This window comes from Callorhinus ursinus, unplaced genomic scaffold (assembly GCF_003265705.2).
Source record: "Callorhinus ursinus isolate GAN/ISIS: 27379988/994484 unplaced genomic scaffold, GSC_fseal_2.0 scaffold5, whole genome shotgun sequence".
NCBI classification, from domain to species: domain Eukaryota; kingdom Metazoa; phylum Chordata; class Mammalia; order Carnivora; family Otariidae; genus Callorhinus; species Callorhinus ursinus.
The window spans coordinates 37491635-37512253 of NW_027397067.1; the positions used below are offsets into that span (position 1 = coordinate 37491635).

Sequence of the window (20619 nt, forward strand, 5' to 3'; positions counted from 1 at the left end):
AAATTTTTAAAGCAGGGATTAAGGATAGTGTCCACCAATAAGTAGATTTGCAAAATCAACATTTTCTTTCCTTTTTGAAAGTCAGAATGGCATTTATTTTTCTCATATCCTGTAGTACCTCTCCATTCTGTCCCACAAAGAACGCTGATAGCACCATGGAGATATTTGCAAGTATTCTCAATAACCTGAAATATATATAAAATAACCTGAGATTTGCACTTTTTAAACCTTTCAGTGTCCTTGGACTATACTTTCTTCATCTCAGTCTGGAAACTATACTTAGCAGAGTAAACAGAAGCAAAGTAATAGGTAATGATTCTTACTTTCTTGTTTTCACTGATCAACAGGGTGTCCTTGGACTTTCTTTGATATGAATAAAATTTAGAATAGTTTGGCTAGGTGTAGTTTTTATAATTTTTATTAATTTAGTACATACAGAGCTGTGACCTTTCTAATACTATTCTTACAAATTAGCGACATTCTTTTACATGCATCTTATGTGTCTCTACTTTGTACTTTATAAATGTCCGTTAAAAGTCAAAGTTCATCACTGACTCATGAAAAAGTAACAGTTATTTAATCTACCTATCTTCTTGGAAAGGCCTTTAAATGAAGTGCAAAATATCTTTAAAAATACTTAATGAAATTAAATGGAAATTTACACCTTGCTACCATTTTCTGAAGTTATCTCACTGGAATGCTGACCAGAAACATAGTATCTGAAAGAAAAATGTTTACTACTGATTAAGGTCAACTGAGACTTTTCTACTTTAAAAAGGATACATTAGTTTGGTTATCTGCCACGTGTCCATTAGCGCACCTTAGATACAAATGAACTAGTAATAGGCTTCTTTGAAATGAAAATATTTATATGTGCCATATTTGCTTTCTCTGCTATTCTCTCAGTCCAGTGTGGAAACCAGAATACTTCAGGGTTATTCTTCGTAACTTCTTACTGATGATAACTTTATAGTTTTATAGATATGGATAGTATATGTAAATGAAAATAGCTATTCTACTAGGGTGAGAGGATTGTGGATTTTTATGAGTAGTGTGTTTTAATTTCCTCTAATTTTTAAAATCATCTTTTTAGTTAAAAAGAAAGCCCTTAGCTTCGAAATGCATATTAAGATCTTGTGTAGAATGGGAAAGTTCTTATTCTCTGTCTTCATGGCTGAATGATAAATTTATCAAGACCTTCAAGAAATCGTGGCATTCATATTCCTTCCCTCACATTATTCACTTTTATTCTTCTGTTGAAGATCCAGATTTAATGAGTCATGCCTTTCATAATGGTATTATTTGTAACAGAGAAAGGGGAGAATTATAGTTCCATGTGAAAACCAGACTAAATCAGCTCATAGAATTCTGATTAAGGTTTTTAGGTCAGGTTTGAAAATAAAGATGAAGATCTTAGGTGAAGGAGCACATAAGGAAGCAAACTCAGGAATACATTTTCTACAACACTGTATTCAAACCAACATTTAGCCCAGGAATTTGCAAATTATAGTTCAGGTATAAGGTGAGACCACGTCTCAGGTTTTTTTTTTTTTTTTTTAGCATTTTTCACTTTTGGGGGCACCTGGGTGGCTCAGTCAGTTGAGTGTCTGCCTTCGGCTCAGGACATGATCCCGGGGTCCTGGGATGGAGCCTCACATTGGGCTCCTTGCTCAGTGGGGAGCCTGCTTCTCCCTCTCCCTCTGCCCTTCCCTCCTCTCCACTTGTGCTATCACTCCTGTGCTCTCTCTTTCTCTCTCTCTCTCTCAGATAAATAAATAAACATTTTTCACTTGTGGCATAAAAATAAACTCTATTTATCATAGTAATGCTTATTATTCTAGCAAATGTGCAACTGGAGTGCTGTTTTTTTTGGTTTTAGAGGGTAGGTGGGAAGAACAGATTGTATTGAATAAGAGCAACCTGTATATAAAACAATAATATTAACACATATGGAACACTTATTATGTGATAATGTTTTGAATGCTTTGCTTAGAATAAGTTATTTAATTTTCTCACTACAACCCTGTGATAATAGTGTTATTATCCCCAGTTTGCAGGTGGGTAATCACACAGAGGCACAGAAAACTTTAAAAACTTCAAGTTCACACACAATTAAGTGGTAGAATTGGAATATAAATGTAATTTAACCTTAGGCTCTAGAACCCATGTTCTTAGCCACGTGGTATATTGCCTTTCAGAATCAATCCAGCTTAGCTCTTCATGTATTGGCACCATGTTTTCTCTTGGTCTTTTCTATTTTTTTTCTTAGACTTACCCTTTTATTTTAATAATGTATGAAAAAATTCATATAGTCTGCCCCCTCCTTAAATGTAATGTTTTTTAATATCAAATTCATCTAAACACTGAACAAATTTTTTCTATTAAAATTAGTAAAAGTGTATGAGTTAAATAATTGAAACACAAATGGTGTGCTTGATAGAATTCATTTCCCTCTGGTGGCTCTAACTTATGCAGTGTGAAGATCTAAATAATTTAAATTAAATGTTTTTAAAGATTCACTACACCCTTTTGTCCATTAAATACTGTTTTGTTCTTATATTTTGTCTTCCATTTTTTAAGGAAACCTTTAAATAGAGTTATAAGATGTTATATAACATCTATACAAAATTTACAAGTGAAGCAAAACTGTAAAGGATATATCAAAAGTGCAGAATGTCACCAGTAATTCTTTAGGCAGTACTTGTCGTGGACATAAATATGTTTTATATGCTAAATAGACTGTTGCCAACAGATATGATTCTTTTAGTGGTACGCATAAATCATGTAATATTGACCTATACTATATTGGAATTTTACTTGCTTCAGAATTTAAGGTTACTATTTTTAGGGCATTGTAAATAAGAACATATAAACCTTAGTCACAAACAATGCCCAGTGGCAGTCGTATTGATATCGTAAGATACCAGTAGTTTAGCAGTTCTGTGAGGTGTAGGACAATTTTGAAACCACATGCTGTAAAACTACCTGTCTTAAAAAGTAGTGTTTGGCATATATGCTCATTCAGAATTTAAGACAAAAAATACTGTGTTTAATTTTTCAAAACTCAGTTTCCATTTTAAAATTTGTGACATGAACTTCAAGTCAGTATATATTGCTTCTAGAGTTACTGGGTTCAGCACTCTAGAATTTAATGTATTAAGAAACTGATAGTATATGTAGAAATAAAATATTAATATAGAACACTTCCTCTGGTCTCATACTTAAATACAATGAATATAAACAAAGACAGTTCTTGTTTTTTTTTTTAAGAAAAAATTTTTAAATTCAATTATTTATTCTTTTCCCTTACAGATTGCAGATTTTGGTTTATCAAAATGGCGTATGATGTCCCTCTCACAATCACGAACTAGTAAATCTTCACCAGAAGGAGGGACAATTATCTATATGCCACCTGAGAACTATGAACCTGGACAAAAATCAAGGGCCAGTGTCAAGCATGATATATATAGGTATAATATGTTATTTTTGCTCAGAGTTAACCTTGTCTAAAAACAAGATTAATCAGAATTTTGAAGCTACATTTTAATTTAAAATTTTTTTAAGATTTTATTTATTTGAGAGAGAGAACATGAGCAGGAGGAAAGGCAGAGGGAGAGGGATAAGCAGACTCCCCAATGAGCAGGGAGCTGGATGTGGGGCTCCATCCCAGGACCCTGGGATCATGACCTGAGCTGAAGGCAGACGCTTAACTGACTGAGCCACCTAGGTGCCCCGAAGCTACATTTTAAAGTGTGATTTTTAGTCTTCTCTCATAAGTGTGGTGAAAATAAAGTAAGAGACCACAATGGTTAATATTTTTCAAATTAAAGATGCCTTGCTTTAAGCCACTTTTACATCCTTGAAAAAAATTTATATATTATTCTGTCAATTTATAATATAGTACTAAAAGGTTTTTATCTTATGTGACATTGATGGAGGAGGGAGGGAAACAATGTGGTTAATACTTAACACTACCAAAGGAGACAGTACTTCGACCAGAAAAAAAGTCAGTGGAATAGGGCTACATGAGATCATCTTTTTTATTGCTCTTTATTTTGTGTGAATAATAGAATCATGTAATTAGAGGTGATTAAGAATCATCCACAACAAGTTATCCTTGCCTATAACTCCAAATTTTTTTATTACAGTAATTTGTTAATTTTTCAAATTAGATTAGTTCCCTTTCAGAACAAAACTGTATATAAACATTCATCATTTTGATTATGGTGATTCTTTATATAGCATTTCCCTACCTTATTACTTGCAAAAACGATATCTCCACAGTCAGCTTTTAAAATCAGTACTATTTTAGTTTATTGTTCATAGTTAGTTTATAATGTCCTGTATGTATATTTTTATCTTTAAAAGCTATGCAGTGATCACATGGGAAGTCTTATCCAGAAAACAGCCTTTTGAAGGTAAGTGTACTTTCACTTTCTTATTCTAGATGACAGCATGTTGGTAGGCCATATTCAGAACTATCTAAATAAAGCCCATCTTATTTTAAATCTGCCTACCATTCATTTTTTGGAAAACACACTATAAAAACATAACAATTTATCAATTCTGAATCCACTGTATATTGGAAACTGTACTGGATTAAGGGTCAGAAAAATGTAGATTCTGATTCTTGTTCTGACAGTAATTAGCTCTGTAATCAAGCCACTAAATCCCGTGAGTCTTCATTTCTTTTTAATTTGCAAAATGGAAATTTTGAATTCTAAGATTCATTCCAGTTCTAAAACTCTTTATTTGAAAATTTAATTAGTGCTCCTTCTATAACAAACTTTAAAGAATAACTTTTAAGTTTTCTGATAACATTGTCCATTTCTTTATTTTGAGGATTGTATGGGTCAGCTTTCTGTGTAGCAACCTCAGAATCTCAGTAGCTTACAAAATAAGTATATGTTCCTCATTCACATTAGGTGTGAGTGGCCATCCTTGGCTGTGCTAGGTTCCACTCAATTCTGCCGAGCTCTGCTCTATTCTTGTTCCATTGGCCAAATCAGATGACCAAGCTTAAAATTAATGTGGTGAGCTGAGGCTATAAATACCACAGGAGGCAGACGAATCTGTCACTGGCTGGGATATATATGTGTATATATGTGTTTTTAACAGAAAGGGGGGTAATGCATTATTCCTATGATTTTAAGTTTCCCTCATTTTCATTTGGTTGACTTTAGAATGTATTTAATTAATGTAGTAAATCATAATATATTTCTAATGAATGAAATATATTTGTTTTGACAGAAGTCACCAATCCTTTGCAGATCATGTATAGTGTATCACAAGGACATCGACCTAACACTAATGAAGAAAGTTTGCCACTTGATATACCTCATCGAGCACTTATGATCTCTCTAATAGAAAGTGGATGGGCGCAAAATCCAGATGAAAGACCATCTTTCTTAAGTGAGTGTACAGTTTTAGTATGGACCTTTTGAATTACAAAAATAGTAAATATACTGTGAATAAAATGTTCCTTGAAAAATCACACAAGTTAGATGGCAAGCTTAAAGTTTTTTTTTTTAATTCAGTTGCTGTTTTTATTTTATGAGATGAGATTGGAGAGATAAGGAGGGGTTTTGGCTGTCATTAAAAGGCTAGAAATTTATTCCAAGTACAATGGAACACCATTAAAGTGTGTTTTGTATGGAAATGACATCTAATTTAAGTTTTGGGGAGATCACTCTTGTTGCTGTGTGGAAAATTGACTGGAGAAGGGTAGGCATGGAAGCAAAGAGACCACCTAGGAGACTCTAGCAAGAGTTTATTAAGGTGATCCATGATAGACAAATTAGATAGAATTAAGATTTATTTCAGAGGTAGAACGGATCATCATCTAAATGTAAATACAGGAGAAAGTTTTTATGATCTTCTGTTAATCAAAGAGCTCTTATATATGACATCAAAAACAAGATCCATAAAAAAATGATAATTGAGCTTTGAAAAAACTGAAAATTTTTGCACTTCAAAAGGTGCTATTAAGAAAAAGTGAAAAGATAAGCCACAGACTGGGGAATCATCTTTCTAACTAAAAAAGCAGTGAAATATATTTTTTATTCAAAATTTGTGTCCAATGCTCATTAGTACTATATTTAAAAAAAATCAAAAGTTGCTTGTAATGGATTCACATTTTATTTATTTCCCAGAGCTATGTGGGAGGATATATATCTCCTTTGTCCCCAGTGCCACTTCCAAATATTCATTTCTTTTCCATTCTCTAAAAATTCCAGCTTCTCTGCAGATCATACCATTAGGCCATACTTTACAGACTTCGTGGTTTTTCCCTATTGTTCTTTAAAGACTTTTGCTGAATACTTAAAGGAGCCTTCTGCAGATCACAGAGCTCTCTCTCTGTATGTCTCCCCTCTCTGGTACTGCCCTATGAACTCTCTCTGCCTTGGTCTACCCAGACTTTCAACCCCATCTCTTCAATTAAGTTTCCAGTCAATTGAGAAGTGAGGTTCCACCTCACTTCCCTCTTAAGCTGCAGCTAGAAACTCTCAACACAGGAAGCGTGGGCAATAATAAGGCTCACCTGATTTGTTTCCCATCTCAGTGATCACTGTCCTTTGTTGTCTGGTATCTAGTATCTTGAAAACCACTGTTTCATGAATTTTCTCTGGCTTTTTTGGTTGTTTTAGGCAGAGTGGCAAATCAAACCCTGTTGCTCCATCTTGGCCAGAAGTAGGAGTTATTGGTTTCTCTTTAAATTAATGGCCAGGGCACCTAGGTGGCTCAGTTGGTTAAGCGTTAAGTATCTGCCTTCAGCTCAGGTCATGATCCCTGGGTGCTAGGATTGGTGCTTAGGGCTCCCTGATCAGTGGGGAGTCTGCTTCTCCCTCTGCCCCTCCCCCTGCTCATGCACGTTCACTCTCTCTTTCTCTCAAATAAATAAGATCTTTAAAATTAATTAATTAATGGCCAGAATTGGACACTAAACACTACTTAGCAATTCTGTTATGCTTCTCAAAAACATGTACTATTCCATTTTCATAGATCAACTGTTCTAAAGGTGTGTACAAGGGCCCCTGGGGTGGTTGGTCCCTGAGACTTTCAGAAGAATTCACAAAATCAAAACTTTTCACCAAAATAATAAATACTAAGATTTTTTTTTTTTAATTCTCATTCTCTCATGAGTATATAGTGGATTTTTCCAAAGGCTAAATGAGGTATGATGGTTTCATTGCTCCAACAAATAATGGAATGTGTTCTCACATATATATTCTGATGTCTTAAATTTTTCTCAGTTTTAATTTGTAATATAGTAAATATCAATAGATATGACACAAACGTACAAAAGCTATTTTGGAGTGTCAATAATTTTGAAGAATCCCAAGACCTAAAAGTTTGAGAATTGCTTCCTTATATCAATGATCATTTTGTACTATTGTAGGAGATACCTAAGGCCCATTCTTTATGTTTCCAAAGTGAAGATGAAATTCCAGTTCAGTCCCTAAGAAGGAAAGTATAGAAAGAACATTTCCAGCTTCTATGTGCTCCTCAGCACTCTTCCTCAGACTTACCTCATTTGTTAATTTTGGAGAAAAACTGAGCATGCTTATCTGGTTCCTTCTCAGTTTTTTTCCTTCTTTTAGAAGTCAGCCTGTCTAAAGGATGCATACATTTTCTGCTCCCACATGTGGAAGTAGATGAGGCCTGTGGCTGAGTAAAGCTGTGAACTCTTTCCAAGCCCATTGGCTACAGATCTAAAGGTAAATTCTCCAGTTATCTTTATCAGTAATAAAGGTTGATACTTTGATCATCATTTATCATTATTCTGTGGCTTTTCTTGATAGATTCTGAGCTTAGGAAAAGAAGACAGTGGTTAATACCTTAGCCTCCCTTCTTAAACCTCCAGCACTTCATGCTCCATCTTTCCTTTGAGCTGATCATCTGTTCTCACACTACATTAAGAAAAGAGAAACCATGAGAGAGCACTACTGCCTCATAGATCCACTGCCACATCTACAATCTTGTTGTACTTGTATCCATCTTTCCTGCCTTATCTCTTTTACAGGGGAAAAAAGTATCCATATACTTAGACAAATGTAAATGTATCACTTGTGCTCTGGATACCATTCCCAAGCCCTCTCCAGCTTCTGTTCCTTTATATTCTTGCTCTACTCTGGCAGTGCCAATCTCAACCTGTCTACTGGATCATTCAGCTATCACACAGATATATTCCATTATTATCCCCTATTTTTATATAGAAAAAAAAGCTCAACTTCATATGTTGACTTTAGGTACCACCTCATTTTTTGGCTCCCATTCAAATCTAAACACCTTGTAGGAATTGTCCATACTTGTTGTCTCTGCTTCTTTCCCTCTAATTCAGTTTTTAACAAACTTCTATCAGTCTTCTGTTTTCATATCTCCACTAAAGCTACATTGTTGGGGTTACCAAGGATGGCAATGTTAGAGAATCCTGCTTACCTTACTTGGCTTCTTGGCAGATTAGACATGACTAACTAGCTGTTCCTTCCTTGAAACTTTCTTTCTGGTGGCTTCAAGACACAAGAGGCTACACAATTTAGTATCCTCTCTTCCTCAATCTCTTTCTCTTCCTCTACTCAATTTCGAACTGTTGGAGTGCCTCAGAGCTCTAACATGGGCCCTTTACTATCTGTATCCTATCTCTGTTCACCCCCTAGATAATCCGGTCCAGACCATGGCTTTATATACCATCCATATGTTAGTGATGCTCAGTTTTATATCTGGAGCCCTGACCTCTCCTTTCAGCAATAAGTTCATATATTATGTAGTAGTTGTAGTAGTAATTATGATTATTTCCATTTGTTGGCTATTATGAATAATGCTGCTATGGCTGTTCATATGCAAGTCTTTGTGTGAACATGTTTTCATTTCTCTTAGATTGCTATCAGTGAGTTGAATTGCTGGGTTGTATGGTAAATTTATCTTTCATTTTTAAGAAACTCCTAAATGTTTTCCAAAATGGCTGCATCATGTTATATTCCCATTCTTAAATGTGGTTATCTGTCTTATTATTGTCAGAGTTCTTTATATATTCTAGATATAAGTCCTTTAGCAGATACATGATAGGAAAAAATGTCCTCCCAGTCTGGGGCTTGTCTTCATTTTTCTTAATAGCAGCTTTTTGAAGTGCAAAAGCTTTCAATTTTTTTGAAGTGCGTTTATCAAAATTCTTTATGGATCCTGTTTTTAATGTCATATCTAAAAATTCTTTGCCTAACCCAAGGTCATGAATATTTTCTCCTATATTTACATTTAAGTGCATGATCCATTTCAGGTTAATTCTATGTATGGTTTTAGGTAAGAGTCTAAATTTGTCTTTTTTTATGTGGATATCCAGCTGTCCTAGCACCATTTGTTGAAAAGATGATCCTTTTCCTGTTGAATTGCCTCAACAACTTTGTCAAAAAGCAATTAACCATAACTATAAGGGTTTATTTTTAGACTCTCAAGTGCATCCCATGATGTATATTTCTATCTTTATGCATATAATAAAGACTCTTAAGAGGGTTAAATGTCATCAGTTTGGGGAAAAATTGACTTAGGGCCTTATCAGTGAAATATTAGCATTTATATTTTGTAGTTTAATGATTAAAGCAATCTGAACTCAATTTTTTTTTCTTATGTAGAATGTTTAATAGAACTTGAACCAGTTCTGAGGACATTTGAAGAGATAACTTTTCTTGAAGCTGTTATTCAGCTAAAGAAAACAAAGGTAAATTCCTAAATGAAATAGTAGAAATTGAATTTAAAACAATCATATATTATTCATGGAGATTTTCAGCTTAGTTTAATTTAGTTATTATCTATATTTTTCACATATATAGGCTACAGTTTAACAGAGACTATGAATACTGTTTTCTCTGTCACCAAAGAGCTTTTCCATTTCATTCAAATGCCACTTCTAGATTTCAGAGGCATTTCCAGAACTCCCATATATCAAATGTAAGCTTAAAATGTGTAATGAATGCCCGTTATGTACAATGAATGCCCTAAATCACTAGGATTTTTTAACCTGTATTTCTTAACCTAAAGTTTTAGTATATACAGAGTAATAGAAGTCTGGGTTCTTACACTTCTTTTTATTCAATATTCTTGGGCTTTTTTTGAGATTTATTGCCAAGTTAAGATATAGAATTGTATCAATAATTGAAGCCAAAAGGTATAGTTTTAATGCTTTATTTTCTTTTGTTTTCCCACTCAAAAACTCCATATTATATAAATCAAAGTAACAGTTGATATGAATTACTTAGAACAATTGTCTTATTTACTCATTCTGGCATTTGTAGATTAGAACAATTGAAAGGACCTATTACTGCAAGGTTTTCTTAATATTATCAAAATTTGTTTAAAAAGCAACTACAGGGGCCCTGGGCTGCTCAGTCGTTAAGCGTCTGCCTTCGGCTCAGGTCATGATCCCAGCGTCCTGGGATCGAGTGCTGCATCACTTCTCCTTTTCCCTCTGCCTGCAGCTCCCCCTGCTTGTGCTCTCTCTCTGACAAATAAATACATAATATCTTTTTAAAAAAATAAAAATAAATAAATAAATATAAAAAGCAACTACAGTCCTTTAGGGACAAAGTAAGCATAGTTGAATACTTGCTGAGTTTCATTAAATTGCATCTGAGATATAATAATAAAAATAATCAGTTATTAACCAAAGTCTTGAGTTGTAAACAAGCATAGTCTACAGTTTATGTGTCATTAAATGACATTGATTGCCTCTTGCAGTTTGCTGGATCTTTTGACATAACCTTTAGTTTAAAAGGGAAATGCATGAAGAAACAGCCACCTTTAGCCAAACTAAAAATTGATGGTGGCAGTATTAGTGCCTGTGTTTTAAGGAACTAGAGAACTGTGTTTTCATTCTTTTGATAACTTTTCACTGACCTTCCTGCTTCTGAGTAGGTACAGTCTTTTCTAGAACGTTCCAGTCTCTCCACTTCTTAGTAGCTACAAACTTCTGTAATTTTTTTTTTTTTTTGCTTTATCTTTTCAGTTCTCTTTTCTCTCCTTACAACTTTCTCTTCTTCTCCCAAGCAAAGGTGGATAGAAGAATTTGTTCTCTTGGTTATAAAGTGGAAGAGAACCATTCCAGTTCTTTTTTTTTTTTTTTGTCCCCAAACAACTTAAACACTCAGATCTATATTTTTTCACTTTTTTAAATTTTAATTCAATTAATTAACATATAATGTATGATTGGTTTCAGAGGTGCAGGTCTGTGATTCATCAGTCTTATACAATACCCAGTACTCATTATATCACATGCCTTCCTTGATGTCCATCATCCAGTTACCCCATTGCCTCACCCCTCTCCCCTGCAGCAACCCTTAGTTTGTTTCCTATGATTAAGAGTCTCTTATGGTTTGTCTCCCTGTCTGGTTTCTTCTTGTTTTATTTTTTCCTCTCTTCCCCTATGGTCCTCTGCCTTGTTTCTCAAATTCTACATATCAATGAGATCATATGATAATTGTCTTTCTCTGATTGACTTACTTTGCTTAGCATAATACCTTCTAGCTCCATCCACATCATTGCAAAACACTACGATCTATATTTAAAACTGTTCATTTTTTAGGAGAAATTTAGGCTTTTTATATAAAATAAAGTACATATTTTCAAATACCTGAATACCATTTAATAATAACATTGCTAAATTACTAAAAAAAGCATTACTTTCTTTGTTGTTCTTAAGTAGCTATATTGTTTTTACTCAGAATTTTAGTATTTTTTTCTATTTAAAAATATTCTTTATCAATTCTGTGAAACTGGTAGGGGAAGAATATCGTCTCTATTTATGGGTAAGACACTGAGGGATAGGAAAGTTACACAACACTCTACACAGCTAGCTAATGGCAGGACCAAGAGTAGCATACAAATTTGATAAGATTCTTCATCAGAAAACTTCTAGGGGCACCTGGGTGGCTCAGTCAGTTAAGCTCCTGACTCTTGATTTTGGCTCAGGTTGTGATCTCAGGGTCATGAAATCAAGCCCCACATCAGGCTTCGTACTCAATGCAGAGTCTGCTCCAGGTTCTCTCCCTCTCCCTCTGCCCGTCCTACTTAAGCATGCACGCATGCTCGCTCTCTCAAATAAATAAATAAATAAAATCTTTAAAAAAAAAAAAAGAAAGAAATTTCTGAAAACCTGGGGCTCCTGAGTGGCTCAGTCAGTTAAGCGTCCACCTTCGGCTCAGGTCATGATCCCAGAGTCCTGAGATCAAGCTGGCATCAGGCTCCCTGCTCAGCGGGGAGCCTGCTTTTCCCTCTCTCTGCTCTTACTGCCCCCCACCCCGTGCTCATGCTGTCTTTTAAATAAATAGATAAAATCTTTTAAAAAAAGAAAGGAAAAGAGGGAGGGAGGGAGGGATTTCTGAAAACAAAGACCACCAGTTAGGGTGACTTGTTTTGTTTGATGTTCCTACATTTTTTTCAGTTCTTTGAACCAGGTCCCATAAATCATGTTTTCACAGATAGCCTTTCCTATATCTTAAAAAGTAAAAACTGAACCAAACGAAGTTTTTCCTTAATATTCCATTTCATTTCTTTCTAAGGGTTGATTTACTAGTCAATAAATAATTTGAATTATCATAACATCAGTTATGAGAAATGATGTTATTAATTCAAGGATATTGCATTATCAGAAATGTTTCAATAAATTTAAAAACACAGAAAAACTTATATAACAGAGACAGATCCAAGGAATAATTCTAAAGGTTCACATAAAAAGGTATTTAACAAATGTTCATTGGACTGCTTTGTGCAAAATACTATGCTGGGTGGATTATATATACAGATGAATAGTGGTTTTTTTCTAAAATTCCTTACCCGTGTAATGGAGCAGACAGTCATAGGTATGAATAATGGAGGGCTGGGTGTAGTACCCACCAATTTCTAAAGTTCTGTAGAGCAGTTGACATTATGTTGGTTTGGAGAAGAGAAGCATACTAACAGGTTTGTTTTTTAAATCACTCACTAATGATGGCAGCTAATCCTACTGGTTTATAGAGATGGGAGTAAATCACTAAATGATTTTAATACAGAGATTTAGCATATAAATAAATCATCTGCTCAATAGCTAGCATGTATTGAACGCTTACTAAGTAATCTTAGGACTTTTTTTGTTTATAATCCTCCTTACAATAATCCTGCAAAATAGGTATTCTTATCTCCAGTTTACAGATTGGTAAACTGAGAGTAAGTCTCATGCCTAAAATCCAATTAGTTAAGTATCCTGGGATTCTAAATCAGACCTGACTGGCTACATGATCCCCATCATTCCATTAGGACACTCTGTATCCTTTACTTTAGCCCTCAGTTTCTTATCCGTAAAATGAAAATAATACTTGTACTTACCAGCACAGTGCCTAAAATACAGTAAATACTTAAAAATTATGGTAGATACATAGATACATATACTTACACAAATTGAAATTTATTAAGTACCTAGTTTATACCTTCTGTTCATTATCTCACTTAATCTCTTAAACAATCCTGCATGTAGGTATTAGTCCATCTTTTTTTTTTAGATTTTATTTATTTATTAGAGAGCAAGTGAGAGAGAGAGAGCACAAGTTGGGGGGTGGGGCAGAGGGAGAGGGAGGAGTAGACGCCCAGCTGGGCAGGGAGCTCAAAGCGGGTCTCCGTCCCAAGACCCTGGAATCAGGACCTGAACTGAAGGAAGATGCTTAACCAACTGAGCTACCCAGGCATCCCCAATATTAGTCCATCTTTAAAGATAAATTTGCTCAAGGTAACCAAATGATACGAGGCAGGATTCAAAGTTTGTTTCTCTAGTTATTACCTTTAGGTTATATATTTATATCCTTAAATGATTTAACTTTACTTTCCACTGATTCTGTATAAACATATAAAGTATGTTAAGCAGATTGTATTTTACATAATTTCCTAGTCACCTTCAACTAAAGGACATATATGCATTCATTCCAGTTACAGAGTGCTTCGAGCACTATTCACTTATGTGACAAGAAGAAAATGGAGTCATCTCTGAACATACCTGTAACTCATGGACCACAGGAGGTAAAAAAATTATGTTGATAAACTCAAAATATGAGCAGAAAATGAAAAATCATTTAGTCTTAATTCCTTCCTTTATATGTGGGAAGCTAAAGCCCCAGGAGATTTTAAGATTTATTAGGTAGCCAGTGGCAATCTCCATTTCAGACTCCAACACTCCTAATTTTCATGCCACTGTTCATTTCGTTGAATCATACATAGTCCTTGCTTCTTTGTTTGCCATTAACTTTAGTCCCTGTCATTGTTTCATATAATGAATGGTGTTCCAATGTGTCCATAGGCAAATCATTGATTACATTTTTACCATTATATTTATGCCTTCTTATCCAAATGTAAACTAGCTATAATACTGCTTTGTCCTTACCTCTTACAATGATTAATGAAAGGCAAAATGCCATTTCCGTGGCTATCTAAAAGGAAAGATTTCTTTTTTTTTTTAAAGATTTTTTATTTATTTGAGAGAGAATGAGAGATCAAGAGCACGAGAAGGAAGAGGGTCAGAGGGAGAAGCAGACTCCCTGCTGAGCAGGGAGCCCGATGTGGGACTTGATCCTGGGACTCCAGGATCATGACCTGAGCCAAAGGCAGTCGCTTAACCAACTGAGCTACCCAGGTGCCCAGGAAAGATTTCTTTAGTAGCATTCATTCATATTTCAAATTAATAATTTCTCCTAAGAATATATAAGATTTGTTTTATATAGGTGTTTCTTTAATTTTATAAGGTATAAATTGTAATAGTTTTTATTCTTTTTTATAGTAAACCAAAATCAAGAACTATTTAGAAATTAAAGCTATGTATCTTTAAAAATGATTTTCTATTAATCTAAATAATTTATCTTCTCTTTACTTTAGGAATCGTGTGGATCCTCTCAACCCCATGAAAGTAGTGATTCTAGTAGAGCCTCAAAGTCCCTGTCAGCATCTCCAGACAATGATTTTTTATCTAGTATGTAAATTTTTCAGTCAGTATTACTTGCATGTTTTCCATTTTTTTTTTAAGATAATATTATTGGTCAGCAGTCATGGTTTGTATGGAACACAGCTTTCATCTGCAGCCATCACTCATTAGATTTAAAAATGTTAGAATCTTAAGTTGTGAAAATAGTAGTGGGGTGTTCCACAAATACATTAAAATATTGAAGGCATTGTGTTCGACTTTGTGAAAAGATATTTTAAAAAATACCTTCTAAGAGAAGAGAAATGTTTCTGAGTAACCATAGTATGAGATAGAAAGTGATGTAAAGGAGATACGGATGGAGAGCTATGATAATACACTGGAAAAGTAACATTTTTTATAAAGCATTTCACAACAACCTTGTGAGGGAGATATTCCTCATTTTACAGATTTTTAAAATCAAGACTTCCTGGATCACATAGTTAGTAGCTGGCAAATCCAAGACTTGAAGCCAGGTCTTTTGATAAATATTTTCATGTCACTCCACTACACCATGTTGTCATCATGAAGAAATTGTTTCTGACTGAAGGTTGGACCTATAGTTATAAAGATGGGCATTCCAGGCAAAAGGAACAACATAGAGGCACAGAAGCAAGAAAACACAGAGAACAGTGAGTAGTTGGTTTTAGCTGGTAAAAAGGATGAATGAAAGGAGATAAAAGATCAATAGGGTGGAGTCATATCATCACAAATTCTAACACTTGGCGGAGCTATTTGGGCTTTTTCACTTGGGTAGGGAGCAACTATTGCAGATATTTGAGCAAGGGTGTGACATGACAAAAATTTTTTGCTTTAGGAAGATTCGTCCTGGCTGGAATATGTATTGGAAGGAAAAGGAGAATGCAGGTGGGGAAACCAATTAGTAGACTGTTAGTCTGTTACTGTAATATACATGAGAGGTTGTGAGACCTGATCCAGAATACAAGAAGGGAGAAATGATGAGAGAAATGTTATGGAGGACACACTGAAGGAGCTTATAGAATTCTACTTGTAGGAAGAAAGAGAGAAAAAGCGAACAAGTTGTCAAACCTGGTCACTGGGAGAACATTGATGCTATTAACAGAAATAGTTGAAATAGGTTTTAGAGTTAGAGGAATAATTAAGTTTTTAATTTTTTTTTTCAAATTTGAGGTGCTTAGCGCATATGAGGTTGATGTCTAGTGGACTGTTGAAAATGTAAGACTAAGGTTCAGTGAAGAAAAATTTAATTGTATAGATTTTGGAAGAGAGGTGACAGTTGAGACCCTGAGGTTGAATAGGATTACCGAGGAAGAGTGTAGAAAGACACATATCATAAATAGATTTAGAAGACACATTTAAAGTACAGAAGGAAGAAGACACAGTAGAAATACGGAATTATGTGAAGAAGTAAAGTTTCATGATTTATAATTTACATAAAACAGGCAAGCACAGACAGAAGTGTGGTAAAAACATTCATTATAAACACATTTTTGTTCTAAAATATATTTACTTGTGGAATTAGGTTTATGAACCAGCTTTAATAACAGTGAAAATTTAAACACATTGAATACTATCCTCTGTGTGACCCAGATGTTGATATTTTAGCTAATAGGAATAGCTAAGGACTATTCTACCCCTAATGAAGATACTGTGTTTTGTAGGAAAAACTCAAGACTTTTCTACGCTGTGTCACTATCCTGTAAATCACAGTTGCAATAGTAACATTTCTGCAGCTCAGAAGGGGACATTTTGTGATCACAAGACCACCCTGTGCTCTTTAGCAGTAATAAATCCACTCCCAGCTGAGGGAAACTCAGGTAAATATTTAGCACTTTGTAAATGATGCTGTTTACCTCGCAACTCTATGTTCAGTATATTTGCCATGCAGTAAGTTTTGTCTTTATTTCTTCAACATGATAAATATATACCTTCTTAAGTAGGAAAGTACTTCCAATCCTAGGAGATGAGTGCTAACATGTAATAATAGGCCCACATGGTATTCCATGAACATCTAACATCTATGTAGGGAGGGAATGCTAAAAGGAGGTGTGACTTAATATGTTGCTAAAGGTGAAGTTATTTTTGTTTATTTAAAAAATATGCAGATATCCTTTATATTAAAAAATATATATATCTATAACATAGATTGGGTTTTGCCCCCGTGGATTTATAGCATATAAAAAGTCTTTTTCTGGGAAGGGAACTGAAGGGAAAAGAACAGATAACCCAAATATCTGAGTGTTTCCTGAAAATTAGCAGCATCTCCCAAAATACTTGTGTTCCATATTAGCATAATCGTAGAAAATTAGGGGTTTTATTCCTTGTTACTTCTTTGTTCATCCAGTGTTACTCATAGCTGTTTACCTGTCCTCACTCATCTGTCATGCTTTGCTCTTCTGCAGCGCAATCACAGCCTGGCATAGCCCAACAGTGGATCCAGAGTAAAAGGGAAGACATTGTGAGCCAGATGACAGAAGCCTGCCTTAACCAGTCGCTAGACGCTCTTCTGTCCAGGGACTTGATCATGAAGGAGGACTATGAACTCATTAGTACCAAACCTACAAGGACCTCAAAAGTCAGACAGTTACTGGACACCACTGACATCCAAGGAGAAGAATTTGCCAAAGTTATAGTACAGAAGTTGAAAGATAACAAGCAAATGGGTCTTCACCCTTACCCGGAAATACTTGTGGTTTCTCGGTTACAATCTTTAAATTTATGTCAAAATAAAAGCTTATAAGGGACTCTTTTTCAAGAAGAAAAGTCATTCTATAAAAGGGTATTTTATATTTCTGTTGCCTTTATCTTATTGGCTTTATAAAATCCACATGAGTATTGGAAGCTTTAATGAAGTTTCTTCTTCAGGTAAATATTAGTCTTCTTCCATGACATAGTATTTTTTAAAATTAATATATTAGTCTGCATTTTGCTACAGAGTTCAATTGTTTGTCTCTTTGGTTAATTGAAATTATTTTTTAAATGTAATAATTATATTCTTGTATATAACAATGTCTTAAGGTGTGATGCATTTCTCATGGAAGCCATTTTCATATTCACTTTCTTTATGGGTTATTTATTACTTGTCTAGATGCAGTTTGGCTTTTGGAAATGTAGGCTTTATACATAAATTAGAGCTAGTACAGCATTTCTAACCTGTAGTACCAGGTTCAAATCCTCACCAAAAGTTGTTCATTAAACTTTGTTATCCAGATTACATTTTTAAATCCTATTCATTGAATTCTTCTTTAAAAAAAAATGTTTCAAAGGTAAAATGACAAAGTCTATGAAGAAAAAATTTAATCTTTCAATATATGTTTCTACCTTCATTTCTAACCTCAACTAGCAACCAAGGTAACCAAAAATTAACAGCACACTGTTCATCCTTCTATATCCTTCTTCCTACTCATATGTATACATTCATGTGGGAAAGGGTCTTTCATTAATATTATTATAATACATGATACTACAACCTAATTTTTGCACTCAATAGTACATCATGTGCAGCCTTCCAGATCATGAATAAATCTAACTCATTCTTTTTAATTACTGCATAATGTCGAGGCTGCTTTTTTTTTTTTAACTTGTTCACCAAGTTTAGCCAAAACAATATAGTGTGAGTAATTTTTTTGTTTAATAGCTTATGTCACTAAGTGAAAATTTACAAGGCATAATCCCCCTTCTGAAAATGTTTATTAATAATGTCAGCAAAAAGTATGATGCAGGTTAAATTCTAAACAAACTTTCAAGAAGCACCAGACGCACTGTATGAAAAAAGAAGGAGAAGGAGGTTGGGGCAAGTAAATATTTTATTAAAATTATAAAATAAGTATTTTAATCTCCATTTGAAGCTTGACATTAACCTGTGGTACCTTATTACTATGTCTCTGAGAAATATGGAAATTAGGTAAAAATGGAAACCAATTAAGTATATGAGTGATCTATTATATCTCTTATTTTTAAGGTGTTAGGATAAAGATTTAATTGAGAAATAAGTTGAGAAGATGGGATTGATTTAGGTTGTACATAGACACAGCACTAAACATTTAAGTCAAATAGGAAGTTCTTTTCAGTTCTTCTTTGAACCTTCTAATTAAGTAAAGGAGAATGTCACAATTGTGCTGTCATCTTTTAATCCCCCTTGTTAAGAAAAAGAATAGGCTTCAGAACTTCAGAAACAATATTTAGCGGGCGCCTGTGTGGCTCAGTCAGTTAAGCATCTGCCTTCGGCTCAGGTCACGATCCCAGGGTCCTGGAATCAAGTCCCACATCAGGCTCCTTGCTCAGTGGGAAGCCTGCTTCTCCCTCTCCCTCTCCCCTTCCCCCCTGCTCGTTCTCTCTCTCTCTCCCTCTCTCAAATAAATAAAATCTTAAAAAAAAAAACAATAGCAAGAATTTTATAGTTTTTTAAATTGTATTTTATTTGAAAATGACCTACCTATGACAAGTGGTACTGATTTTGTATTTATAATATATAATGTTTCATTTTATAATATTCAAATAAAAAGACAAGCAGAAATACTAAATTGTAATATAGGTAGTATATGAGTGTGACAGCAAACATAGAAGTAATGGAAGGATGACATTAAGATTGTCACTCAAGGAAGGGACCTAATAATCTATAATTATCTGGGTTTTTTTAACTAGATAGTACTAGATAATCTGAAAATGGCATTCTTTGCAGTGTATTTTAAAAGAGTTTTACCCATAAGTGTAGTCCACAGAGCAGCTGCATTAGCATCACCTGGAGCTTGTGAGAAATGCAGCCTCATGGCCCCTATCTCAAACCTGAATCAATCCCAGGTAGGAAAGTTTAGAAATCTGTTTTAACAAACCATCCAGGCCATTATGTGTGCTAAAGTTTGAGACTCTGGTTTTTTTGTTTGTTTGCTTGCTTTTTTTACTGTGAATTTTTTTTTTTCGGGTAGTTGTCACTTTGGTCTTTTTTTTTTTTTTTTTTTTTTTTTTTTTTTTTTCGGGTATTAGTCACTTTTTTTTTTTTTTTTTTTTTTTTTTTTTATGTTATGTTGGTCACCATACAGCACTTCATTAGTTTTTGCTATAGTGTTCCATGATGAAGGGGGGAAATTAGAGGGGAAGATGAACCATGAGAGACTATGGACTCTGGGGAAACAGAGTTTCAGAGGGGAGGGGGTTGGGAGGATAGGTTGACCCAGTGATGGGTATTAAGGAGGGCACGTACTGCATGGAGCACTGGGTGTTACACGCAAACAATGAGACTCTTTGTTTTAAGAAATGCAATAGAATTATGCATAAAATAATTGCCCTTTAGGTTCACAAATCTGTTTTCCTTATGTCCGTTTGCCACGTTGTCTTCACGATGTATAGTCTCAGAACTGAGGTTTGATTAGTAAATTTAACTTTTTTTTCTTTTGCATCCACTTGAATTCCCAAAACAATTATAGACATGTTTTACATTTTGGAAAGATCATTTAAACATGATAATCAGATCAGTAGATTGAATCTACCACTCAGCTTTTTAAAGAAGTACTTAAGAACGGGGCAAACACTCAAATTATGACAGCAGAAGAGCAGAGCTGATGTGGGACAAAACAAGAAGCAAGAATAAATTTGCTGAAAGTTATACTAAAGGAATGGGCATCACTATGAAAGACTGGGGTGTGGCAGTGGCAGTATCCAGCAGTGGGAGCTGG

At 34.5% G+C, this 20619-nt stretch overlaps 1 protein-coding gene across 4 annotated transcripts in view; it reads left to right on the forward strand.

The window, feature by feature from the left end:
* Positions 1 to 19470, forward strand: part of RIPK2 (receptor interacting serine/threonine kinase 2) — a 30861-nt gene extending 11391 nt beyond the window's left edge. For 2 of the 4 annotated variants that reach the window (XM_025870802.2, XM_073892942.1), the window contains 8 exons: positions 3313 to 3470; positions 4369 to 4418; positions 5251 to 5412; positions 9627 to 9712; positions 13945 to 14034; positions 14884 to 14977; positions 16609 to 16764; positions 17350 to 19470. In XM_025870802.2, the coding sequence (XP_025726587.1) occupies positions 3313 to 3470; positions 4369 to 4418; positions 5251 to 5412; positions 9627 to 9712; positions 13945 to 14034; positions 14884 to 14977; positions 16609 to 16764; positions 17350 to 17687 (1134 nt within the window). In that variant the 3' untranslated portion in view covers positions 17688 to 19470. The remainder of the gene's footprint in view (positions 1 to 3312; positions 3471 to 4368; positions 4419 to 5250; positions 5413 to 9626; positions 9713 to 13944; positions 14035 to 14883; positions 14978 to 16608; positions 16765 to 17349) is intronic. The other 2 variants (XM_073892941.1, XM_025870803.2) reach the window with 2 other exon arrangements.
* The last annotated feature ends 1149 nt before the right edge of the window (positions 19471 to 20619 follow it).